The sequence below is a fragment of the Astatotilapia calliptera genome, chromosome 1 (assembly GCF_900246225.1).
Source record: "Astatotilapia calliptera chromosome 1, fAstCal1.2, whole genome shotgun sequence".
Classification (NCBI taxonomy): domain Eukaryota; kingdom Metazoa; phylum Chordata; class Actinopteri; order Cichliformes; family Cichlidae; genus Astatotilapia; species Astatotilapia calliptera.
The window spans coordinates 31,859,066-31,886,118 of NC_039302.1; the positions used below are offsets into that span (position 1 = coordinate 31,859,066).

At 40.0% G+C, this 27,053-nt stretch overlaps 2 protein-coding genes across 2 annotated transcripts; both read right to left on the reverse strand.

The window, feature by feature from the left end:
- Positions 1 to 352: 352 nt before the first annotated feature.
- Positions 353 to 1,356, reverse strand: LOC113024156 (mesoderm posterior protein 1-like). The gene is made up of 2 exons (XM_026170982.1): positions 578 to 1,356; positions 353 to 471 (listed from the first exon to the last, which is right to left on the reverse strand). The coding sequence occupies exons 1-2, from the start codon at positions 1,328 to 1,330 to the stop codon at positions 418 to 420; spliced, it is 807 nt and encodes a 268-aa protein (XP_026026767.1). The 5' UTR covers positions 1,331 to 1,356; the 3' UTR covers positions 353 to 417.
- A 6,424-nt stretch (positions 1,357 to 7,780) lies between these two features.
- Positions 7,781 to 25,806, reverse strand: sv2ba (synaptic vesicle glycoprotein 2Ba). The gene is made up of 13 exons (XM_026174614.1): positions 25,640 to 25,806; positions 21,143 to 21,871; positions 16,857 to 17,037; positions 15,036 to 15,187; positions 13,624 to 13,757; positions 13,046 to 13,135; positions 11,749 to 11,862; positions 11,530 to 11,618; positions 11,232 to 11,396; positions 11,004 to 11,137; positions 10,707 to 10,907; positions 10,449 to 10,608; positions 7,781 to 9,169 (listed from the first exon to the last, which is right to left on the reverse strand). The coding sequence occupies exons 2-13, from the start codon at positions 21,618 to 21,620 to the stop codon at positions 8,986 to 8,988; spliced, it is 2,082 nt and encodes a 693-aa protein (XP_026030399.1). The 5' UTR covers positions 21,621 to 21,871; positions 25,640 to 25,806; the 3' UTR covers positions 7,781 to 8,985.
- Positions 25,807 to 27,053: the final 1,247 nt, after the last annotated feature.

Consider the following 27,053-nt stretch of genomic DNA (forward strand, 5'->3'; position numbering starts at 1 on the left):
TGAACACAAAATATAACCACAAACATACATGTTTGTTTTTTATTGTCAAAAGTGCGCTCACTTATATTTTATTTAGCTGTGTGTTATTGCAGTCTTTCCTTTTTCACATGTGCACACCTCATCCATGCACATGAAATGTGAATGAAAGAAACTGACTGGCGTATTGTGCAAGAGAAGCTTCGAATCCGGACAAGATATTTTATATTTAAATGGTTTATTATAAATAGTGGTATACAGAAATAGAAAAATAACTGTTAGTCATATCAATATTTACATGGAATTTTTCAGAGGAGAAAATAAATAAAAGATAGAATTAGAATGATTATTTCAAATAAATAACTTGATTCACAGTGAGGCAGTAAACACAGTAAAGTTTGTTGTCTTTTTCTGCTGAGGATCACACAGAGATTGGAGCGTTCAACCCCAATACTCCCTTGGAACCAGCGGGGTGCAGAAGTCTTTGCCACACATCTGTTTTGAAGAAAGTGGAAGATATATTAGTATTAGAAACATGCAAAAAAAATTGTTGTACAAACAGTGAATTCTGAATTATGTGACTGATTTAATATTCACAAACCTGACAGGAAGGCTGTGGCACTGGAGGCGACTGTAGGATACCGTCCATGCTCATATCTCTCTGGGGAGCTTCATTGTATGGTCTGTGGTGCTGATCCACTCCAATACTACAATTCCCAGAATGCAGCACAGTATTCTGGCTATGACATGGTTTTGGGTACAGGCTGCTCTGGATCAGATTCTGGCTCTGCATCTGAGTCACTTGTCCTCCTGTGGAAGCACTCTGGAAGTAGCTGAGGATGTCAGTGGATGACGTGTCACTGACTGAGGTGTCTGCTCGTTCCCTCCTCTGAAACAGCACCTCTTCGCTGAGGCCCAGCTGGGATGAGAGGTAGGAGATGTAGCGGATGGTGAGTCGGAGGGTTTCTATCTTCGTCAGATTTTGTCCGGCAGGTGCCACTGAAGGTGGGAGGTAGGACCTGAGGTGATGTAGAGCCTTAGTCAGATCCCTCATCCTTAATTTCTCCTTTTCGCTGGCGCTCTCCCTCTGCTTGCTCCGGATCCGAGTGGGCCTCCCAGTCCTGCGCCCACGTCCGGACAAGGAGCACGGTGAGGACTTGAGGCTTTGGGAATAACCGGTTTTGGCTCCCTTGGGAGTACACTGTGGGAGCTGCTGGTAGCCAGGAGAGAGGCTGGAGTCCATGGAGTGGACAGGAGAAAGTGTCTCTGGGGAGGAGATGCTGGAGAGGTCCGAGTCGGAGAACCACTGGTACTGCAGACTGTAGTCAAGGTGAGGAACTGAGGAGGTATCCATGTTGTGTTTAAGGGTCTCAACAGTGTGACCGGAGAGACTGGAAAGCTTTAAGTGCTCCTCAGCTCTGCTCCAGTGCTTTATAAGCCCAGGCCAGGCCACAGAGGTGCGAAGTGACACCTTCACAGATTCTCACAATCACTGTCTAAGCAGAGGCTACTGCCCCTGAACACACACACACACACACATCATGAGTGGGACCCTGTCTCTGTACCTCTCCCTCTGGTTCTCCCTCTTCTCTGAATCTGGGAAAGCCCAGAGCTACAGCAGTCGACGTGTGAATTTTGACTCCTTCTGAAAACAATAAACAGATTTTGGTTTTTTGGCTTTTTGTCCCTGCAGCAGACCTGATGCATTTTGCACATGTTTAAGGGATTTGTTTGGAATAATCTCATTTCTCTTTCTTACATTCACTTGCTAACAAACACACACACGCACAAGCAAACATGCGAAAAGGTCAGCGCACTCAACAATATGACAGAAGAGTGTGAAGAAGACATACACTGCAGAAATAAAGCAATGATATACGATACAGAAAAACCTGCCTGTATGCTGACTTAACCACAGTTTTTTACATTGGCTCCTGAAGATGGATGTTATGTGCATATGTACTTCACACTAATCTGCAAAAGTACCAAGAAAAGTCAACGTTTACTATAAATTAGAAGTATGTGGAACTTAATCAGGATTCTGATCCATTATCAGCAAATATCTATCAACGAGCTAAATTTCAACAGCTGCATGACAGATAGTACTAAAGATAGATAGTATTAAAACAATAACATTTTCTAAATCTGATTCAACATCAGAGTTATTATAGTACTGATATTATAGTTTCCACTTAGCTTTCCATTTCCATTTTCAATTCTCGGTTAGGGTTTCCAAAGTTGGGTTCTTCTTTAGTTACAGTTTGGCAGTAACATTCATACATTCAGAACAGGTTTTTATAATGCAAACACTTAAACATGTATTTCAGCAACCAAGCAATATGTTGCATGAGGCTGTAAACCCCGACACCCTGTGCGATCAGCTCTTAAATTCTTCTATGAAGTGCAGTTTATGCCTAAATGCATGTTTTATGGATTTAAACCAATTGAGGCAAGCCCAGATATTAGACTGCTCCTATTATCAGAATCAGAATCAGAATACTTTATTGATCCCTGGGGGAAATTATTTTATCTGATTCATTTTGACGTCAGATGTAGCAGGTTGGTCTGTGCAGGGTTTGAATTGGGTATAAATATTGTTTATGTCTTAAAACACAACACTAATGAATGACATTAAGTAAAATATTAAAAGCTGGCATGCAGAATGAAAACGCTAAATCGAGAGTCTGGGATTGTGTGTTGTTTTAATCATGTGTGGCATGTATTTGAACAGTGGATGTGCTGCTTCAACAGGTCTTTGCCTCTCCTCACCTCTCTCTAGCCTTGAACCTGACAGCGTCCTCTATTCTTCACTTCATCTCCTTCATTTTACATCCCACCATTTCTCACCTGTGTGATCATTTTATTGTCACAGCAAATCAGGCGTGAGCGCCAATCCTCTTCTGTCTTTACCTCAATCGGTGAACTGAAACCGCTGCTCTTGTTTTTATGTGCTTCAAGGAAGAAAAGTTATGTCCTGAATGGCTAAAATGCTAATTTAATGAGGTTTAATGGAGCCTAATGAACCTCTGTTATCCAGTTAAAGCTGAGGTGTGATTATTTCACACTCATGGGAACTGATGAGTCTGAAGGCGTCACTTCACACCTCAGCAGTGAGAACCAGGAATGCTGGAAAATATAGTCGCTGGTAACCTCTCTGTGTCCCCAGTCTTTCTGTGTTTTCCCTGGAAAAGGCTCGGTATTAAAGGAACAGTTCACCCCAAAATTCCCTTTAAGTGTTCTATTTTTTCCTCTGGTCTGTAATTTCCATTATTTTTGATGTGAGTTGTCAAGTTTTTGAGAGATTATACTTGATTTATGGTGCTAAAAGTACCAAATTAAGACATTTGAAAAACTAAACAGAATTTATCTTTCCGTAAATTTTGGCTAATGTACTTAGAATAATACACACATACTGTGAACAGTTTCTCGTACGAACTATTGTCTTTCCACTACACATCACCAACCAAGAGATGGGTGAGACCCACAAACTCTCTACACATACAGATACATGGCTTTTTCTTCAAGGATAAGGCTGGTAGAAATAATTCCTGCATTAAATGGCTCACAGTAAGTTTGTGGATGTTTAACTAAAGGAAGATTTTTGGAAAGAGACATTTCTGTCAAGTTTTTGAAATTTATTTTTATGTGTTTGTACACTTTAAGCAAGGCCAGGTGAGCACAGTTTAGTTCCAATATATTCAAAGAGAAGGCAAACATTTCCCCAGTTCATATCTCCCAAAGGGGAGACCGGTGTGCCTTCTGTCCCCTTAAATAAAAACGATTGCCCTACTGAGGGCTTTTTATGGGGTAGATTTAGAACATAACAGAGATGATAAATTTCCCATTTTAGTGAAAAACTAAAGTTTTAAATTTTGCATTCGTGTCTTAAAAAAATATGGCATCTTAAATCTGAAACCTATTCCAAATAATAAAACATTCAGGCTTTATTCGAGTGTACAACTTCACTAAAAAAAACAACATGACATGTTTACTGATTGTCTGTGAATGCTGAGTCTGTGCATTTATGCTTTTTCACAGCATTTTCCAGTTGGATGCATCCCCTTTTCTGAGCTAGGAGGCAATTTGTCTTTCCTGTCTGTGTTGGACTGTCTGCTCTTTATTAAATCATCTATTAAACATCAAAGCTGTCATAAATCCAAACCCTGTTCAACACAGCAGTTAATTCTGTTCTTTCCAGTTGGCTTTGTGTCAATGGTGTATTCTCCTTGATGGAGAACTGGCATGCTGTAAAGCAGGTAATTAAATAAATACATGTTTGTAGACAGTGTCCTCCAGTTGGGAGCACATTCAGTTGTTCTGACTAGAAAACTGACGAGCTGGAAGCTCCAGAAGGCTTAAATATGACAGATAAAAGGACATAAGTGTATAATATGATACTGTTGTGGCCTGAGCTCTGAAAGTGATGGATAGGTATGTGCTATGTCAGGCTGCGGGCAGAGTGAACTGGGTTTGAACCCGCTGATCGACCCTGCCAGTCACTCTGAGCAAGGTGAGGCTGTGGGAGCCTGGCTGAGAGTTTGGCACCTCTGGGTGGATGCCCACCCACAGAAGGCTCAGAGGCTGGGCTGCCTGCCACCTGTCTGTGCCTCCCTCAACCCCACCACGACCTCCAGGGTGTTCCCTCTGCTTGGACTAAAAGCTAGTTTGACATCATTTATAACATCATTCTTTGGATATTCTGGTAGTGACATAGCAAATAAAAATTTTTAAAAAAAGATAAGAGATATGAAATTTGATGAATCACTGTAGAACACAGTAGAAATCAAACATATTATACATGCATGCATAGCAAAATAGTTTGCATAACTACCTTATTTTGACTTTTATCTCATTGATGTGAAACTCATTTCAGGAGCAACAGTAAAAGAAAACTTTATAGCAAATATATCACTGTGCACAACTCTGTAGTTCACGACTATTATGGCTCTCAAGGGTTTTAGATAATTCAGGTTCTCTTGATACTCAGATACACAATTTCAGGGTTAGGTTAGTCTTACTGTGATTTCTCCTTCACTGTGAAACACCAAATATCTTCAAGAAAGATTAAATTGCACAATATCATTGGACTGATAGAGGATAGGTTTGGTTTTGGGGGGAATTTTGTTGTTGTCGTTCTTGTTTGTAGAGATGTTAGACATGTTCAAACCTAAAAACAAATCCCAGGGCCTGCTACAGTTTCCAGTTTAAAATAGGTTTCCTCGAAACAGTCTGCAAGAATATTCAATGGATGTTGCTCTATAAGCAGAAACATGAGTATCAGCTATCGCAATGGCAGTGCACACAATTCACTTGGGTGACAGAACAAAAACATTTTGCTAAATTTGGTCAAGGCTAAAAGCCTTTTTTAAAAATTCCAAGAATCACTGCATTAGCTAAATTGCAGATCAATTGCGAAGGTTCTGGGTGTCAGGCCGCATGTTTCACAATCATGGTCTACACTACACTGCAAGTCAGTCCTCCCAAGTGGACTATAAATTAATATTATAAGAGTAACTACTTATCTGTGGTGTCTACAACTATCCATGTGGACATCCACAAGGCATTATAAACCTAGATTTACACTTTTTGCTACTGTGGGCATGTGGGGGTTTGCTTGGGTCTGAATGACATACTGTACATTTTGTCATTATAGGGTGCACTCATGGTTCTGTGTGGACACCCATGTAGCTGCAATGCAAGGGCGCCAAAGGAGTAAATGAGTCCTACAAAGAGACTAGAAAATGATGATGATGACTGAGGATGAAGAACTCTAATGTGCCGAAAAAATGTCAGTCTGTTTTTTTCTTCAAGAGCCACAGCTGCTTTAGTTATAATAGGTTTAGAGAGCTCACAGGTTAACTCAGAGGTCTCATTATTATCCAAATGGCATTGATGGAGTTGACAGAGGCAGTTAAACATAGCAAAAAACAAAGTTGTGAAAAGCAGTATCACTTTAGTCCTATGTGTCCCAAATTCATGCGGCAATAACAGCTATTTTGTTAGATTCTGTGTGTGTGTGTGTGTGTGTGTGTGTGTGTGTGTGTGTGTGTGTGTGTGTGTGTGTGTGTGTGTGTGTGTGTCAGTGGGTGAGGTGGCATGTGAGCGGAGCACATTTTACACCCTACGTGTGAAACAGTGCTGGAACCGGAGGGGTCAGCCAGAGGTGCACAGTAAATTTCATCTAGTTGTTAGAAAGTGACGTTCACAGAACATCAAAGAATCCAGCTGGCCAACACGACTCAGGTAACTTCTTCTCCAAGCAGGAAGACGCTGTCAGGCTGCAGAAATAGGTCAAATTGCGCAAAAGTCAGTACGAGATTAAATTTAAATATTAGCTTCAGAGACAACGTTTCACTGGCCTCTACAGCCATGAGACATTCTGATAAGCCTGGTAGACACATCAGCAGAGTGTCTTTCACACCTTAGCCAGAGTAAACACATCCTCCTACTACTGGCACTTGCTCACACTTGTGTGCTGCCATGTTTTTACTAGTTCCCCACAATCACACAGCTGGCTCTGACATGGGAACAGCTATTTTTTTCCGCTCCCTTTCGCAGTCATCGTACCTGAAGGAGAAAACAATTTGCTAGAAAACAATCGAACGAAGAGGTCACAAATGCTTACATTAAAAAATAAACAAGATATAATCTCATTTTTTTTAATCGTGTTTACATGACCAAATAAATAAATTCAAATGACATTTTTTTTAAGAAGGCTATGCTGATTGTATCTTTCTTCCTTATCTCTTAACAGATTTTTAAATGTTATTCATCACTGTGTCACAGTTTATATTCAGAGTGCACCTCCCACTGAAAGCACACCTTCATCTGTCAAGCAAAACACTATTGTCAAATGTTTTCTTATGGGTATTTTGTACATTGTCAGATTATATCAAATGGACAAGCTCAACATTTTGAGAAATGCGCTTATTTGCTTTCTTGCCAAGACTAAGATAAGACTGATAGCGCTGACACACAACCCCCCTGTGATTATTGCTTTGTTTTTGTGTGACTAAATCAAATGAGATGTAACATTAGTTGGGACACTTCTGCAGGGTGAATCAAAATGAAGCTCAGTATTTACTGAGGATTAAGATTAACCTCTGGCAACAGGACAACAGTGAAAAGTGAACCCTTTAGTGCGATGATGATAAATGCACATTGTGTCTGAATAAAACATAAATAAATATTCTGTTTCATTATAAAACGGTGAAGCTTGTATGTAGAAGATGTGCAGGACATGTAAAGAAGCACATAACCTACATTATTTCTCTACTATGGGAACCAGTCCATGTCTTGCACAAGTCTCCAAGTTTTTATTTATTATTTTGCCATGGTTAGCATTGTCACCTCACAGCAGTAAGGTCATGGGTTTGAATTCATACCGGGGCCTTTCTGTGTGTAGATTGCATGTTCTCTCTGCTTGTGTGGATTCTCTCCAGGTTTTCTGGCTTTCTCCCAGAATCCAAAGACACGCAATGGCTATGCTGAGCTATCTACTGGTTTGGAATCAACCCTGTCTTTTAAATATGGTCACTGTTGGCTCCAAAATTAAAAATGCAAGTCCACAAACCAGTGGGTGACCACAATCAGATGGGGTGTGTCTTTGAGCCAATCACACCTGTACTTAGAGGGTCATTGGATCACATAGAAAAGATTTTAATCCCCAGAAGAAGAGCACCTCCATTGCTTTTATATGCATCTGTCAGTGACTTCTAAATCAACACAAAACAGGTACTAACAGTTTTCCATAAAGTTTAAAATGTATGACATTTTTCATGTGTTCATTAACCAGGAAACCAGATCATGAGCCCTCAGCTTTATTCAAGTCATGATGCAGCTATTATGTTACAACTAATATACACAGGTCTATATGTACAACCACAAATACAATACTGGTATTCAAGACTGTTGTGATTCAGTGAATTCACAGATGTGTGGATAACAGCCGCGCGCACATACACACCTCAGTTGTGCCAAAAAAAAAGTAACACCTTCTTTAGAAGTCTTGAAACATAATATGCAACAAGTTCTGTAAATCAGTTCTTCATCAGTATGTTAAAATGAGAGCATCATATCAAAACATCTATTTTCACAGTCATTCTTTAAAAAAAAAAAAACAGACAAAAACAAATTAAACAGTTCCTTACACTTTGTCATGGCAAGATGTGACAAACAAGACTCTGATTCTACATTATCACCAGCAAAACACAGCTCTACCACTGAGGACAGACACAACGTCTCAGAGTCGAGGACACGACGACAGACAAGGAGAATTGTTTTGGTTGGATACGCTGGGAGAAATGGACGGGAGAGGATTTCATTTAAAAGAAAAAATCTTCTACATTATTGAAAATGGTGAATCTGGATTCAAGTCTACAGAAAACAAACCAAGCAACAACTAAAGAAGACTACAGACACCACAGGACACCGCAGAATAAACAAAGACTGTGTGGGTGAAATGGGTGTTTTCTCTGAATAACAACACCTGCAGTGATATTGCTGCTGAGTCTCGGCGGTGAATACAACAGGATTCTAATTCATTTCAAGTTATCACTACGAGTCCTTTCTCTTTCTCTGAGAGGGAATGAAATCAAAGCACGACATGGTAACAAGAACTACAACACCTTTCAAGTACACATTTTCATCTCATATTAATCTTTTACACGAACCTCAAACAACACAAATGTTACTACAATGTGTGCAAACGCAGGTTGGGAGAAAGATGGAGGGAAGACAAAGACTAGTTTTTTTATTCAATGTGACAGAAAAGCTGGGCAGCCTGAGGTACTTAGAGACAGAACAGAAAGCAACCACAGGTTTATATAGGCAACCAGACAGGTTTTCAATAGTTTTACTCATATAACCATGACACACATCTAGCACAACGTGGCCTTTCTTTATTACCTTTCTGTTTCAGTTTAAAAAGCTGATACTTTCCCCAGAATATGCGGCTTCACCCATAGCTAGACTGCGTTTGGGGCCCAGAGGCTGCAGGAGTTTGGCTTTTCAGGAGAGGATTTTCTCCCGGGTTTCGGGCAGTTTAAGAGCCACCATGCCTCCACAGACGAGGGCGGCGAAGGCCAGGAAGATGGGGATGATCTTAGTGATGCCGATGAAGGCGGCAAAGATAGAGCTGGCAATGATGGCCGCAAACTTACAGATGCCATTCAGGATGCCGAACGCAGTTCCTCTGCAGAGTCAGAAAGACAGAGAAGGGTTAGAGTCATAACTTGGCTGATTTACTAATGAAGTGAATGTGTGGAGAACCGAATTGGCCATGGATGCAGGTTAACGTTTGAGTTCATTTGTTCTCCGCTGGCATTGTTTTGCACAAAGGTGTTCACTTCTGTCTGCCAGGAAAAAACATCAAATATGCCTCACAGGTGCTGTGAGGTGCGAAGCACTACCTGCAATGTTAGGAACCAAGAACAAAGCTGCCAAACTGAAAGCTTGAGCCTCACAGAAGACAAAACAGAATGCAGGCAATAGGACATGAGGCATCAGCAGAAAGAACAGCGAAAACGCCTGTGTGTACCAAGCATTGTGTCACCGATGTTGTGAAATATCCAAGTCATTTTTGCGTAACTAGGGGGTGTCAGAGTTTAGATATCTGAGAAAATGATTTAGGGAGCCAGCTATGAGCGCAGGCCACAAAGAATAATGCACGAGTTTGTGCAATGTATTTGTTCAGGAAATAGCTGGTTTTAGTTAAGCTACTTTGTCATTTTTGTATTGGTTTATATATTTTTACACATTAGCGCGATGGCACGTTCCATCTCGGTGGTACACACTGGTGTATGCTTTCCTTATTTCAATCATTTCTAAGGGCAGGTGCCACATTTTGAGTTTAGTTAAGCTACTTTGACATTTGCAGTGTGTTGCTGTGCAGTAATGGTATACTGTTTTTCATTCCTCAGCAAACCACAGTAACACAGCTAAGATTGGTGTACTAACAGCTACCTTTCTATATATAATATGTATAATTTTGTTATCAACTGCAAAATAACTCCCTTTATATCAGGCATTAAATTCACATATAAGCTCCTGGTTGCATATTTTTTCATTTTCTCCCCCGGCAGATGTGATTACTCAGTTACTCATTAAAGTCCTGCCTTCACTAGTTACAGTTCTTATATGTTGTAAATATCTCACTCCATTTGAAACAACAAGTCTTCGGGTTTACTGGATGTGGATGTTACACTTTGCCTCTCCCTATCATAAAATGGACATGCATGCCTAAGCTGCAGTACCAGCAGGGGGGGAGATTATATATTTAAAGCTAACGAGTCACTACTGAACAAAGAAGGCATGAAGTGCATTCCAGGCTATTTTTGGTTAAAATGCAGCTGCATATTTGTTGTTCTAGCCTTTACTGAACGGTGGGTTTGGCCTACCCTTTTGGAAGAGTCATAATAATTTATCTGTACTATAATGGAGCTCATATTACACGTAAAAATGGGATAGATTACCGTTTAGAGGACGGGTAGAGTTCCACAGAAATTACTTCTAGTCCATTCCAGGCTGCCACACTGACGCCATAAAAGAGACACTGCCAACATATTACAGCTCCTTGACTGAAACTTAACAGCAGAAGGAAAGTGCAGGCCGATGACGCCAGCATAGAACCACCTAGAAAGACAAATAAATGAGGACATACTGACAAATATTTGACTGAATATTTGGCTACGTAAGCTCATCGTTCCTGTGCTGCTCTCTCCTGAGGTCACCTATTATGCGGATCCTTCCTATCTTGTCCATGAACAACGCTGAGATGATGTTCCCAGGCAAGACAGCCAAACTGCCCAGGAAGCTGACCATGTAGATGACGATGTCATTCTCCTCCTGAAAGTTCAGATGGCAGCCTTTCTTCGGGTGGAGAAAGGTGGCATTTTCCATTCGACAGTTCTTGAACTTGTCCTGCCAGAGATCTGAAGAGTACAGAGGGTTAGACTGTAAAAAGTGCTTACAGGAGAAACCTATTGCTTTAGCTAATTGTACAGTTTCAGTGCAGTCTGGTCTGGTACCTGTGTTATAGAAGACGGTGTTTTTAATAGTGCAGTTCTCAAAGAAGGTGTTGGTGGATTTGATATCCTCAAAGTAGCAGTTTTCAAACAGAGAACTCTCAAACTTGACCGACTTGATTTCAATGTTGGCGAACCTAAATGAAAATAATGACATGAAGCAGTAGCACAAACAAACGAAACTGTGAAACTGAGAAAAAATTTATAACATTAGGTGTTACGGAAATGTACTTGTCATGGATGTACTCCCCCTCACGGTGGATCTGGTTGACCAGAGAGAAGTTAAAGTGGAAACGCTCCACACGTTCTCGATGGAATATTCGGACTTTGGACTCGTACTCCTCATACTGCATGTACTTGATCATATCAGGAAACCACACTCCAAGCCCGTGATAGCTGATACACACAGAAGGATTGGAAGCATGAGTGGAGAAAACTAAAATGATTCGCCTGAGATAGAAAATTTTAATTTTTTTCTGTAGATGAAAGCACAGGTCTGTTTTGACCTCAGCTTTCAATGTAGATCTACCTGAAGGCCAAACAGAACCAGACAATAACCAGAAGGAGGCCTTGTAGTCGGAGCTCCGGCGCTGATAGAGACATGATATTGGCCATCACCTAAGGAAGGAGAAAGAGACCGACAGACAATCAAACTTGACATGCAAGGTCTGCATTAAAAAAGAAGCAAAGCAAAAAATTGTCTATTTTTTTTAAATTCTGTTTTATTTTACTGTAAAGTGTTGCAGACCTGTTGCAGCATGGTCATTTTTCTGACAGTCCAGCGCTGGAAGGCAGTCCCAGTCTCACTCTGGATCTCTATGAACTCATCCTCCTGAGTTTGTGGAGTCTTGATGTTGGTTACCTTGACAAAGGCATCAAGTTTTTTTGATATTTTTTTTCATGTACAATTACAGATGACACAAGTGTGACATAAAAAAAACATTAAAAATAAATAAAACTTTAACTTAAGCAGAAAACATGTAAATTAATATATGATCGAGTTTTTAAAAAATGTTTTTGTGTTAGATCCTTGAGTTGAAACAATAAAACAAACAAAAAAAACCTGTCGGGGATATTCATGGTAATGAGTGTTGCACACAGACAAACAAACATTGGAAATTTTGATCAAAGTTTCCTAACCAGATTAATTAATAAAAACAAATGATTATCAGGACTTGTGAATAACATTTCATCAGTATGTTAACAGATGGGGCTCTGGGATTTATGTTGTTTTTTTGGTTTTGTTATGAAGCATCTTCATCATTACTCTAGTCTAATTAGTTAATTTCTTACATGCATGTGTTCCTTTCAGTTATTCTGAATTTCAGACTCTCATTTGTCCAACCCAATTCGCCCCCATCTCCACCTCATCCTAGTTGCACAGAGAACCTCAATCAAATCTTCAAGTCCATCACCACCAGTGTCTAGAGTTGTAGGTCCTGTTATGTTAGTTCATTGGAGTTGCTGAATGGTCAACTCTTTGGTTCAATAAATTATTATTTTTGGATTCTTTCAAATGATTTCTCCTCAATGATTTTTACTTTATTGCACACTCAAGAGCCCAAGAACCGTCTTCAGCTTCATTTCACCAAGGCCTCTCCCTCTGACTGCCACCCTATCCACACAGGCACTTCCTGGATGAGTTATTTTGGGCTTGTCCAGCTGGCACGTGCAACTGGACAAAAATGTTCCTGCTGAGCAGCAAGCCCCAGGGCAGGCTCAGAACATGCTGGAGAGATTATGTTCCTTAGCTTGCTTGGGAACCCTTTGGTGTCCCACTAGAAGAATTGGAGGAGGCTGCTAGGGAAAGGGAGGTCTGGGAATCTCTGCTTAGACTGCTGCCCTTGGACCAAGATAGGCAGCAGACAATGAATAGATGGACGAAGAGATGTAAGACTAACTCTAAGGTATTTACATAAATTACAAAGAGATATCACCTGCACAAATGCAGGGAGATTGGAGCTACATTTATTTTATTTTGTTAATAAGTAGATAACTTTTCTGTCAACTGACTGAGCCAAACATGAGTGTAAATGAGGGCTTACAGTGAAAACTCTCTCTGGCTCCCCCTTGGCTTTCCAGTTGGTGTCATGAACTTGTCGCAGGATCATCCACGCCTCATCATGTCGTGCATTCTGAAAAACCACACGTACAAACATATAAATATCTATTTAAACAAGTTTAAAGAGCACCCTGTGAAACCTCTCAGGGTTTTCCAATGTGTAGCTGAAATTATAAAGTTTAGTGCACTATATATAAGAGTGACTCTTTTAATCATGGGTTTTGGTTTGAGCGCTTAAACTTTCCCACCAGCACTGCAGCCAGATGAATGTTCCCATTAGGTCTGCCTCTTATTAGAAGGGGTAATGTGTGATAACTTGTGGTGCAGCAGTAGCATACAAATACAATACCACATGTGGTTAAAGCCCTGATATTGTCCAGGATGAGAAACAGGGGTGGGTGGTGTTCTGGTGCTGTCTTAGCAGCTCATCGCTACCTTTGCACAGCAGTGGGATGTTGGTGTGGTGATGACTCAACATTCTTAACCAATCACAGCTGGATGCATAATCCTGACAATCAATATTATTACTACAAACTGGCTACACTGGTTCCAGTATCTGACCTCCAGGAGGAATCTCGGGCTCTCCGGCATGAACACGAGTCCGATGAGTGCGGCCAGTGCAGGAAAGAGACACACCAGGATAAACAGTCTCCAGCTGTGCATCTGAAGATGTGTACCGATGGCAAAACCCCAACCTGCAAAAACCACCCAGTGAAGAACACGTTAATATTTCCACAAACCTTGTTTTCTGGAATGCTTTAATTATGAAATCACAGAATTAGTGTGTTGCAATTTTTTTTCTTGAGTTGTTTACATTTGAGTCATCAAAAGTCAATTACAAGTAGCCAACTGTGAGGCTGTTTGGGAATCTTTTTCAAACTGGATGCTGGCGGTATGTTTGGTTTTATTGTGAATAATTAATTCAGAACATAACTGATTAGATAAGGTTCCAGATAAGCCATATTAATGAGTTATTCAATACATTTCACCACATTATGCAGACTGAGAAAGAAAGAGAAGAAGCAAAATGTTCCCACTATGAGAAAAATTCCAACAAAAAGCAAGGGAGGAGCCAAGGGCGGGCTACACACAATTTTCAAGAGCAAGAGCTACATTCTCAAACATGATTAGATGACATTTACTAATAGAGAATCAAGGATGGATAGTAAGCAAAGATCTTCAGAGTTCAAATCCTCCTCTGGCATAAACAGCAGCACAGAAACAGTGTACTAGGGGCTTTGTGGCAGCTCCTCTAAGTGTAATGGCCCAGTACTTTTGTGAATAGAGGGTATGTGGGGCAGGATGGTGCAGGATGGTGTTCATAGACATAAAAGTTAAAAGGCGAGTGTATGAGGTGTCAAATTGCTGTTGAACTTCAGATAAATTGCCTCCAGAAATTACATTCAGTAACTATTTTTTTGTCGTCGTCATTTCTCTTTACTGTCACACATGAACACATTTTAATCAAATAAATTTTATTGTAATCTTATGAACACGATTATTAAGCAAAGAGATTAACTTCAGTAGCATTTCAAGAATTTTGGGCAAATGGGAGTAAGAGGCAAAAAAATGTGACATTTTGGACTGCAGTGACTTCCCATATGGCAGAAAAGATTAAGACATCAGCTTCTGTTCAGCAAGTAATGGTCTCAGACACTGATTAAAACTGAAATAGTAATGCTGTTCTCCCTACGAACACATTACGAATTGCTAATACTGCATTTGGTATCACATACCAAAATTGGGGTATCGTCACTATACTACGTTATTAAATGTAATATTTTTAGAAGGCAAACGTTTAAATTTGCAAACTTGTGCAAACATTAATGCACGAGGCATTTGAACTGACAGCCGTGAGAGACTAACAGAGGACACTGTTATTACAGACTCCATTTGTGGGGGTCTCAATTATTCATCTTATATGTTTCAATACTCTACATGTGTTTGTCTGTTTATCAGAGTTTGTGCGTTACCATAATGAGGGATGATTCCCCAGGCGGTGAAGGAGGCGTACAGGCCTCCAAACATCCAGAACATGCAGAGCCAGCTCAGATGTTCTCCACGTTTATCCATCTGCAGGAACTCAGTAAAGTAGGTGTACACAATTGGAATGGAGCCACCAATTCTGGAGGAGGGATCATAAAACATAAAATGAGTGTAATCTTACACAGATGTTTTTGATTTTGATGTGATTTTGTCCATATTTTAGGACATCCTATTCCTTTGGATGTTCGTCAAATTTGCTTTAAAGACAACTTGTCACACATTTGCATTTTAAATGAAAAATTAAGGCCAAACCCTAACTGGAAATGGAAAATTCTTATCTAAAAGTCATGATGATGCAAGCTTCAAACACTCGTGATTAAAAACATTTTGTTATATAATGACAGAATTACTGGCATTGATAGAATATTTGATAGATTTTTTAGAGCTCATTTTATTGAACAGGCACGAGTTAAGTCAAGATTTTGGTTCCTATCATGAGGGTGATTATTGATTTAATTCTGGAGCCTTGCGATAAGGAAGTTTCAATGCTGGCGATGGTCACAGTTTAATAACGGCATCAGCAGGGATATTTGATCGTTTTGGCCAATGCCGTTTCCATTTCTCAGATCTTTTACATACTTTGTGGGACATTGAAACATTTTTTGAACTGTGGGGAAAAAAAATCAGATTATCACATCTGTAGGTTTAAAATGACTTCAAGGATTATTGGCATTTTTGAAGATTCCTCTCTTTTTTATGACTGTAGCAAATCTTTTCATACAGGGATGTGCAGTCAGCCTCCTGTTAGCATGCCAGAAAAATGCACATAGTTTTTCTTCAAATGTGAGTGTTAATGACTAACGTGGGACTCATTATCACCGCGAATCAGTGACAGCAGAACAGTTTATTTCGGTGACCTTGTATTTTCTTGCTGAACAACAAGCTCAAACATCAATATTGCAGATCTGGCTGGAACCATTATCAAAATAAATGTGTCTTTGAAAGTTGCAAAATCAATCAGTGCGCACCAATAGCTTCACCGTAAGGTGCTGGCAACAGCAGGAACTGAGCAATAAAGCTGAAAATAAGAACAATCAAACAGCACTCTTTACTTGTTTTAATTAGTGTAATAAAGAAATGCTCTGTTGAAGTAAATAAGCAGAAATCTCCTCGTGTGCAGCATGCAGTCTTTGAGGTGGTGTTAACAGTGTGTTCTCGTGACATGTGCCAGCAGGCTGCACATGATAGCATGCAGAGTAGAAGGTACTACAAGACCCCTACTTTACTGTAATCTTCCTGGCTCTCTCCTGCAATTGTTAAATGGCTTAAACAACAGTTTTTGCTTTACACTTCCTCATGTAGTTGGAGGACCTTGCATAGTAGTAAAGAACTGATGTCAAACTGCCCAACACAGTAAACACCAATTAGACTCAAACACTGGGTCAGTTTTTCTTTTAGAATACCAATTAAACTAATTTAGCAGTCTGAAATGTCTAATATAGCCCACCAAATTAAAACACTCCATTATTAAAGCACTAAGAAGCATAATAGGTTAGATACAATAGAACATGCAATGTTTTAACATGCATATCAGTTACTTTCTTCTGAGCAGTCTGACTAAATGTACCACAGACCATGTTAGTTCTACCAGGTACATTTTTTTTCTTTAAATGTCAGGGGTATTATTTTGAAATCTCTTTCTACTAACTTATTTATAGAAAAGGTCAGTCAGTCTGACAAAAGCCTGTGGATGTTTTTTTCTTTGTTCAAGTAATGTAAATGTAAATTTGGCTAAGTCAGTGTCTCACCCAAAGCCGGAGCAGAACCTCAAGAAGAGGAAGAAGCCGTAGCCCTGAGCGAAGCAGGACAGGAAGGAGAAGACCAGGTCGATGGTCAGGACGTAGATCAGACACTTCCTCCTCCCCATTTTATCACACAGACCACCCCACACCAGTGCACCCACCATCATGGCCACATACACCAGGAGACCTGCAAATACACACGCACATATTTAATCACTTGGGAACCTGGTTAACTTGAAATGTGACCTTTACAGATTCACACATCCACACACAAACAAACGCTTCACTTTTAAAACTCAAGTCAAACACAAGGGGGCTCCCTTTACCCTTGTATGAAGTAGGAAGAAGAGAAATCGTCACACAGTGTTTCAGTGTGACACATTCTTACATTTGAGACAAAGAAATAAAGGTCACAATAATTTCCCAGGAAGAGCGTTCCGCTTCTACAACACTCACCTTCCATATTTTAAAACCTGCTTTCAGTTTTCTGTTATTTGGGCTTTCTCTGACATTTTATTGTTTCTTTGATTACATGCTTTATCACTGCAGACTCCCACTCTGAGTCAGGCCGGTCTGGAATCTGTCAGCATGCAGCAGGCAGGTGGTCCAGCCTGCCATTTCTTCTTGTTCTGAAGCTGTTCCACAGCTCCACACAAGAGCATACTCCATTTTTCATTTTAATGTCTCTGGAGAGAGAAACAAGCTCTCCTGTCTTAGCTGTTTAGGGACTCAAATCTACAGCCTCAGCTATCTTCTTCAGCGTGTTGTTTAAACCACTAGAACAATGCATACTTCCTGCCTAGTCTGTGTTTTTACTACACAGCCATAACTACAGAGGAACTAAGCAGCTTAACAGCACGTGGAGCCATAGTGTGCACCTTCCCCGTGGATTACTAGACTACCCAAATGCTCTGATGCTCCACACGCCAAGTTGCATATCCCATTCAACTCGAGACTGCACAGGGGAAAGAAGAGTAAAAGCTATCATACCATCTAATATGCTGGCCAAATAGTTGCTTAAGGAAATGTGTACGCCTCAGATATCTGCAAGGATAAATTAACAGGATGGCCTTGCATTTAGAAATCCCATCTTTCACATGGAGGCCTAGGATCTGTCCTGGCAGCAACAAGCTTGCAAAAGTGTCCTTGAATACAGTGAAGACACTTAGTCCCTGGAGGAAAAGGGAGAATTTATCTTTTCCTTCCTGTATTAAAAGTGAAAGCACTGTGCTGAAGTGCTTTTATCACAACTGTAGGCACAGAACAAAATACAGCTGCAAAAGATGCCAGAGATACAAAATATATAGTAAAAGAGACTCCATGCTCTTGAACGTTAATAGATGCTGTATAAATTAATTAATTTTCCAAATAAAATGAATTAAGCCCACTTTCGAGATAGCACATTTGTGACTATTTCAACTGTTAAATCGATGCATTTTTCTAACCAGGTGAATGATCCACATTTTTGCTACCTACTTTCATGAATCAGTGCAGTTTTTCTTTGTGATTTTATGATATTTGATCATTTGTTAACTTACTAATCCATGAGTCCCTTGAAAACTGGGAAGCAAACGTCAGCACTTGTGAAACAAGTGGGTCTATCCCTGCATGGGAGTCACTTTGTTTAAGAGAATATCATCTTTTATAAATACCCAACATTAGACCCAACACAAAATGGTTTCAAATCACTGAAAAGCCTTTAAGTGAAAATGTTGATCGTTGCTGCCATCTCACACAGGGACCAAACTAAAGGATGGAAGTTATTTTAATTGTTAGCTTCTGGCTCAGCTACTTTAGGTTGTTTACTATGTTTAAATGCCTCACTTTTTAAAACACATTTATCACAAATGAGTTTTCATATACATTGTTACTTCAATTAAAAGTGTAACTGTTGTTAAGATAACCAAACTAAATTTAAAAAACTAGCATTAGCGTGTTCATTTTTCCTTAATCGACTGTGTCCATGGTTGAATACTTTTCCAACTTTTCTGAAAGTATTTGAATTTATGTTTTAAGAAAAATGTATAATGTGTTAGGGCAGTAGTTATTCAACATTGTTGAGTACATTAGCAAAGTTTTCCTGCTAAAACTAAATTAGAAACTACTGAATCTGTGAGATAAAAAAGAAAATAAGAACTGAAGGCTCTGAATGGGCAGTGAAGCTGCTGTTTTCAGAAATCTCTAGAAACATGTGAAAATTCAAATTCTGAGCATCACAGGCCTTGACATTTTGAACAATTAGCGTGATTTCTCCCAGTCTGCCAAAACATTTCAGTAATAGACATGAAGCACCAAAGACAATCTGGCAGGTATCATAAAATTATCTACGTACGCAGTAGCTGTGGATCAAGTATAGCAGCTTGGGTTGAGATTAAATCTGAGCAGAATTTCTGATATCATCAGTCAGGTGTAGGTTCCTTTTGTTTGTGTCCACCACTGTGTCTTCCTCTACTGAACACTTCACCCTGCAGATTAAACAATATAACTGTCATTAAAGGTAAGTGTGCTAACCCTCCTGTGTTTAACAAAAGCTTTGGGAGTCTGTCTGCTTTCCAGGACTAAGGTTACGATTAAAGTAATTTCTGTTCCTGTGTGTCTAGTGGACAGAGCATGAGCATGAATCAGACAGGATCATTCTGCAGATCTACTTCATATTCTCAGCCAATGATCAGCTCTCTGCCCCCATTCTGCGCAAACAGACGCTGTGATTTCATTTTCGCCAGGCCTTCCTCCTGCTACCGCAGCCTGTCAGAGGCCTGAAGCATATCTGACAGCTCTGCACCAGCTCCGCAGGCCGCCAGGATCTCTGACTGCTGCAACATGCTCCATATTAGCCTGGGAACACACACCGAATGCAATCACCACCGGGTTCCTCATCAATCTCTCGCAATGCTTCATCCCAGGAGCCTGTTGTTAAGATGAAATGAGCGATGTGCAATCTGCCACATCGCCTGGCTACACACGAGGTCTGGGAAATAAGGTGAAAGGCTTTAATTTGCAGTTCAGTTGTCTGCACAGAAAGTGAGGAACTGACGTTTTCAAGGTAAATCTCCCGATAAGTCCACGCTGCATACAAATTTCAGTCCTAAAGATAACTAAATAATTAAAATATATCTGTTGGCACCCTCAAGCCAACTCCCAGACACATGGAGGACCACTGCCAAGGCTCAGTGAAGCTAATCTGGTTGCTCACAGTGGACCCAAACTCCATTAGGACACACAATGTTCATTATGTTCTTTATTTTTGCATTTGCCCAGAAAGATCCAAGCCTTTTCCCCCTAATTTGCTCCAGCGACTGGGGGATATTTTTATCTGAAGCAGTGGGCTGCAGCCATGTGCCGTCAAGAGCCAAGCATATGCGGGATTTTGTTCCAGCCAAGCACAACAACAGATCATTTCACTGATGAGATCCTCCTCCCTGGGTAAAGACTGAAACTCTTCGACAGATGACTGTAATTAGGTAGTCTTGCAGGTTTTTATGTCTCTACATATAATTTATGTTTGTCATGCTAGCCATATGATAAATAATGGCAGAGGGAGTAGTTTGTCAGTAGTCTGTTCAAACTGACATACTGTTGAATTGATTTTTTAAATAGATTTAACTCTACTGACTTTAGGGATGTCTTGATATTTTTTTAGCCTCGTGAAGTTGAGAATTATGGCAACTATTGGACAGAATGCTATGAGTATGCCATCTTTTGGATGAATTATAGGCCTCTCCGGGCCTTTCATATGGGTAAAAGTTACATTTTCTGACCAACTGAAAATCTGTGAACATGACTGTGATCTCTAATGAGGATATTTATCATATTATCATTATCATATTAAACAATATAGATAAACTGTCAAGAAGGAACAAGATTTTTTTTATGCTGAAAGTTAACATACTCTGGTTGCCATGCAGATAAAACAGCTGTGTACAAAAAAGATAAACAGGTCTTTGCATTTGTTGTCATTGATCAAATTTAGCTGCAGTTGTTGAATTCCACACTGACGGACATTTGGATAAGATCAGTGTTATCCACTATCCAGATATTTTGTACCTGAAACACTGTCCCAAAAGGCGAGTCAGCAAATTACTGCAGTTTTTAAAAACAATTCTTAATCATCAGTGGCTCAGAAAGTGAGCGGATACACTTAATATTCACTATATCTCACATTTGTGACCTTAATTTTTCTCATTTAACAACGTCAACATTACTTATATTACCTTGACCCAACTGTTGATTTGATTTGGCTCTAAACAACCCTTGATCTGCATAAAATTTAATTGAAATTCAGTTAAACTCACCCAGTAATCCTTTGTCAGCGTTAGATATGCACATGTCCTTTTCAGCACTGGGCAGGACAAAGCCCACCATGAAACCATCCACGCCATCAGCCATTAGCGCCAAGCCCAGCACAAAGAAGAGCATCCACTGGAAGCGTCCATGGCCACAGTCCTCCATGATGGTCTCGTATTGCTCTGGCAGGCTTTCCTCTTCCTCTTCCTGCTGGGCAGCCATCCGGGCTTTCCTCCTGGCCTCCACTCGAGCTGCCCGTCGTGCCTCCTTGATCTCGTCGGGGTGCGGGATGCCTTGGTACTCCCCCTCATACATCTGATCATCCTCATCTGCCCCTTCAGTGGCATCACTAGCAGCATCCTCATCCTGTGGAGGGTAGTCCGTCTGATAAGGGTAGCCGTCTTGACCTCCACCATCTTGGGTGTAGGTGTAATCTCCACCTTCGGTCATCTGCTGGTTTACATTGTTGTGATAGGGGTCATCCATGGTTCCTGCTGCATGTAAGGAGAGCAGGAGTGACTTTGTCTCGGAGCCGTCGTGTGCTGAGGAAGCTCAAGTTGTCAGCTATAATGGCATAATCCTCCCAAGAAGCCGTGAGCTGCTCTCGTGTAGCTGCAGTCTCCTGGTGTCAGAAGAAAACTGCAGGTCTTCTGTAGTTAAGTCTCAGGTTTAAGGCCTCAACAAGTATGCTGAAAGACTGTTACCTTCCGTGATACGTAAAGTGCTGCATGCTGAACCTGAAAAACAATGAACACCACACATTACATATTGTCTGTTAGCCCCACATCACTTGTAGAGGAAAAGCCATTGCTATGCAACGGTGCCCTTTGGGCAGGTAACAGGTAATGTCTCAAAGGACTTCCAAACAATCATTTTATAAAACTTACATCAAAATTCTATAAAAGTATCGGGGAAAGTACTAGAATAAGATTTAATGGTTAAACTTTGATTAAACGTGTTAATTTTTGAAAGATTTTTAAACCTGTTTTTATCTTTGTATTGTATTTATTGCATCTATTAAAACAGATTTTGAGTTGATTTCCTTTTTATTTTTCCAACTTTTAAAAAACTTGCTTGTGAACTAAAATCCTATCCTTCTTCCAAAAATTCAATTTTTCAAAGTGTCTTATGGAAGGAAAAACAAGTTTGGTAATGCTTTTCTCCCTCTCTGTAGGCTGCTTGTCCTTCCACACAAGCAGATAATCTCATCGTCTCCCCCGCTCAAATGCTCTGGCGCCATTTTGATCCATCACACAGCATTGCTGCAATGACACATTCAGATCTGTCTTGATTTTTCTGGTGACCAGAGGCCAGAGCATCTAATGCCGACGAACAGAGAAACACAAATTCCATTAAATTTGAGGATTTTTGTTGCTGCATCCGTTCCTGACGTGATTAAATGAGTATCACAGTGAAGCCAAACACACACATGCTTGTAAAATCAAGAAATTGCTAACCTGAGGCTGTTATCCTCTGTAGTTTAGCGATAAAATATGATGTCATGGGTTTTTTTAATGCTTTGTGTCAGATAACTAAATGGCTGAATACCAAACACAGCACACAATTCAGTCACACAGTTAAACATTTAAACAAGACAAACCTTTATTTAACCTCTAACTGTATAGTCACAGGCAAATTTTAGCTTTTTATTCCTCCTCCAGCTACAGCTTCACATTCACACTTACACACATCTGTACTACTTATGAAGTATATAGTACTGTAAAGCAACCTATTAAACCTTTACTGCAGAAATTACATAAAACTGGTAAAGAAGTAAATCTAGAAAACTGAATCGTCTTTGCATTAGTTAACATTAGCATAAAGTAGCATTAGGAGCATAAATATTGGCCACGCCAGACCAAGTAATGCTGTACTTGCAACTGTATGTATTATAATTATTAAGATCTTGTTTAATTATATATTTTTCTTCATTAAAAACACATTTCAAAAGGTAACCCACAAAGTTCACCTTAAATAACAGAATATATTAATTGATTTTTTTTAGCCTGACACTAATTAATGCAAATGACAGTCTTTAACATGATTAATTAATAAATACCTAGATCACCTAAATAACCCAGATCTCCACACAATCTCTGTTTCTCTGACTTCTGTTGCTTTTTGATGGCAAACTGATTTCCCCAGAGTAAACTACACCAAAAGGTTTTAGCATGTTTGTCCTTAAATTTCATCAGCCATACATTCCACATATGCGTTTTAATAGAATCCTTAATAGTTTCAATGAATAAGATGAATGATAAGTTTGTTTGAAATAACTAAGTGATACAAGTTAGAAAGACGGTTTGCTAACTGTATAAAAACAGTGGTGTATTTCCACCTGAATCCTTTCACATAACTTTTATTGTGATTTGAACAGTTTTAATCCTGATTTACTGCAGTTTTCCTAATGGACCATTTGTGTCCACCTAAGTGTTATTGGCATAACTTTCATCCGGTGATTATTAGCCCTGTAGAAATATTTGTAGTCCTATCATGTGACAGTGCTTGGTTTGGTTTGGGTGGGTCTGTGCTGGTTTGGAAGCAGGATGACGAATACTGTAAATTAATCCAGATTACGACAGCAGGTTTTTTTTTATTCTGCCCTTGTTGCCTCACATCATTGTTTCATCATGAAAGTCACAGAGGTGGTTGGTAGCAGCGATGGATTACACAGTCTGGATTGATGCACTGAAATGTAGGCTGTTTGGTGCTTTCAGATGCGAGGTTTTTGAAATCAGAAAGTCTGAGTTAAAATCTACGCTTGAATCAGTTTTACTGTCGGAAGTAATGAGAAGAAGTCGAGTACTGTGATAGAATCACCATCATCTATTTATTATTTCTTCAAGCGGTGTGAATAATACATGAACAGTTCATGAGAGGGAATGTGTTAGGATGGATGCGCAGTCATGTTGAGGGAAGAGAAGTTGCTTTCATCATCCTGCTGCAGTTCCTTTTCTCACACAGCTGCCGCTTACATAACAGTTGGGCTGCCTAGTCTTTCCCCTCTATCTCCCGCCCTTGTTTTCTAACCTATTGATCCAGGTTTGCGTTCACAGCCGTAACTCGCACTGCATACACACTTACACAGATGTCAAATCACCATTTGTGCCTCTGCAGTTTTTGAATAGGTCATAATCTGCCTTTCTCTGAGTGTGTCCCGTTGTTGAAAAGTCAGAGAGCCCCTTTGAAATCACGAAAATCAATGTGAGTCTGAGGTTTAACAGGAAGCAGAGAGGTTGCCACCTAATTTACAGAAAGCTATTTCAATTTCACAAATGACCTTTTACCATTCAGATCATTTATTATTTTGACTGAGCCAAACTCTGTAGCTCATTCTACAGAGAGCAATGGAACCACAGACTCGTGTGGCGTTACATATTAATGCTGCGATAATGGACTTTGGAAGAATAGCTCTACAGACACACGCACACACACATATACATATGCAGTGGATAGAGCATCAGAGCTGCCCAGTGGTCTACGTTTTGATTTTTTTTTTCCAGTTGCAATTCTTATATTTAATTTTTAAGTTTAATTTTAAACTGGAGCTGCCTGCAGTGGTACTGCAGGCAGCTCCAGTTTAGCTGTAGGGGCCTAGCTTTATTCATTCACTTTTTCATACCCAGCTGGTCCAACCTCCTGCTTTTTAATCTATGTTTTAATTACATTTGAGGAAATGTAGAAATTGACAAAATCACAAATCAACCCTAGAACCCAGAGCGTTGTGCTTATTAATTGTCTGCAACAAGTCACTGTCCTCTAATTAAATTTTAGCCTTCAGTTTTACAATAGTATTTTTTAATTTGGCCCCTTTTGGTGATTGGATCACTCCCCCCCCCCACCCACCCCTATTTCTGCAACACAGCTGTTTGATCAAAGCCTTACCTACAGCTAAGCAATTCTGAGAGGATCCAAACATTTTTCTTGCTCGCTAAAAATTGTTAGTCCAAATTGAAATTGCTGAAATTCTTATCAGCCTACAACACCAGGATCCTGCTAAGCAACTCGTGTCTATTGAGATATAACACAAAATCAGTTGCACTACATCTGCTAAATGTCTTGCATCTGTTGATAGAATAACTGGACCATAACAGAAACAAGTTACTTTTAATCTCAATTCTGCACTGATCTCCAGAGGTCAAAGGAGAATCCCGTTTGATTTCTTGGGACAACTGTCTGCTAACTGACCCATTTCTATGTCTGATAGACAAGAGATTGGAGATTTTCCACTCAACGCATAAAATCTCATCAAGCATTCAGCTTTATGTCTTTTTGTAAAAGATAAACCAGTTGACACAAATAATTTCAGACTAAAATTTCTCTGTTTTATAAACATCAGAATTAGTGCTGACCATAAAGGAGCATTTGCTGCATATCATCAGGCCTGTGTTGCTGCACCACATCAAAATCATACTGCAGCTATCTTTTCCATCATTGTTATCTACTTCCTCACTAGTTCATCTCACAAAGCAGCGAGCATTGAAAAATAACAAATGTTATCTTACCAGAGAAAGCATTCCTGTAATATATAAAATGACTTCTGAACTTAAAAATGTGCTAAAGTCCAAGTAGCATTTTCAAATGTCGATCGCCTACATGTCAGTTTATCCTAAGGCCGTGCTGTAGACAAACCTAAGGGATTAGGGTCCAAGCTCACAACTCCCCCACCCCATGCATACACATACACACCACACACTACCCCTCCCTCACCAGGGCTCATCCCCACAGGAAACTCCCCAGAATTAACCCCACCACCCCTCTGGGAGGTAATGGTACAGTCCTAAAGGTTTAAATAGCAACAGGCTGAACTGACACTGACTGCAAACTGTGTAGTTGCTCTGCAGGATTTTTGGGATATTGCTGATCTGTATTAACAGAGGTCAGAGTTTATAGTCAGCTGTCAGAACAGCAGCCTTCAGATTTTCTGTTTTCCTTTTCTCTTTTTGGCTCAAGGACACATCAGCAGGGCAGATGCTCGTTGTCATGGGTACCTGAATGTGGTTTCAGTAATTTACATGAAGAAAGTTCCAAGAGGTGCACATTTTAGTTTACATCTAATCACCACACCAAGTGGTTTTCACTGCCTACGCCATGTTAGGATAATGACTATCTATAGTAACCCCAGTCAGGGACGCTCCCTTTTGTCCCAGAAGCAGAAGAGCTGCTTCCTTTGAGGAACAGCTGTATGCCAAAGTATCCTTGAATGAGACATTGGCTCGCTTTGCTGGCTGCTCATCCATCCTGAGAAACTCTGGATAAGCATATCAGCAAAACTGGATGAAATATTCCTTTTCCGTTGAAGCAGGAAGGAAGGGCTGGCAGTTTTATTTCTCTGGGTGTGGATGAGTGTAGAGGTTATTATGGATGTGTCTGAGTGGCACCTAGAGCGGAAGATGGATAATCATAGCTTTGCTGCTCCACATATCATTCCTGTGGTTTACATACACAGAATATACTGACTATGATAGAAGAGAGGTCTGATGCTACAAAAAAAACCCTGCAGTTATGGTTTGACGGTGCGGTATATGGATGCCCGGCATTTCCCAAATGATAGTAGATTATATAATATAAAAGGCTTTAATATATAGATGTATTACATAGGCCTCAAGAGGCCTTCTCCACCATCTATCTGCAGTCTCCCTGGGCCAAAACATCCTTATATAGTTTGTTTTTACTGAGGGTATTTACATTGTCCTGTAATATAAAAGTGAGAGGCTAGAAAGTGTCCAAATCTGCTTGAGCAAGACATTAAAACACTTATGTATAGGTCTATTTACCCAGATGGATATGATACAATCCACTTTATTACTGTGATGTGATGCAGGTGGGTAGCAGGCAGAGGATGTACCCAAAGTGCAGGACTTGAAAGACAGAAGTAAACTAAGAATCACAGCTTTATTTAATGCTGGAATAACAACA

Bases quoted from the DNA above. Each gene is read 5' to 3' on its own strand.
- LOC113024156 (XM_026170982.1), bottom strand. From the start codon at position 1,330: ATGGATACCTCCTCAGTTCCTCACCTTGACTACAGTCTGCAGTACCAG. The intron at 472-577 runs GTTTGTGAATAT...TCTTCAAAACAG, and splicing joins TGCCACAGCCTTCCTGTCAG to ATGTGTGGCAAAGACTTCTG.
- sv2ba (XM_026174614.1), bottom strand. From the start codon at position 21,620: ATGGATGACCCCTATCACAACAATGTAAACCAGCAGATGACCGAAGGT. The intron at 15,188-16,856 runs GTGAGACACTGA...TCCCTCCTCCAG, and splicing joins AGGTTCTGCTCCGGCTTTGG to AATTGGTGGCTCCATTCCAA. The intron at 10,609-10,706 runs GTGACCTCAGGA...TTGTCTTTCTAG, and splicing joins AGGAAGGATCCGCATAATAG to GTGGTTCTATGCTGGCGTCA.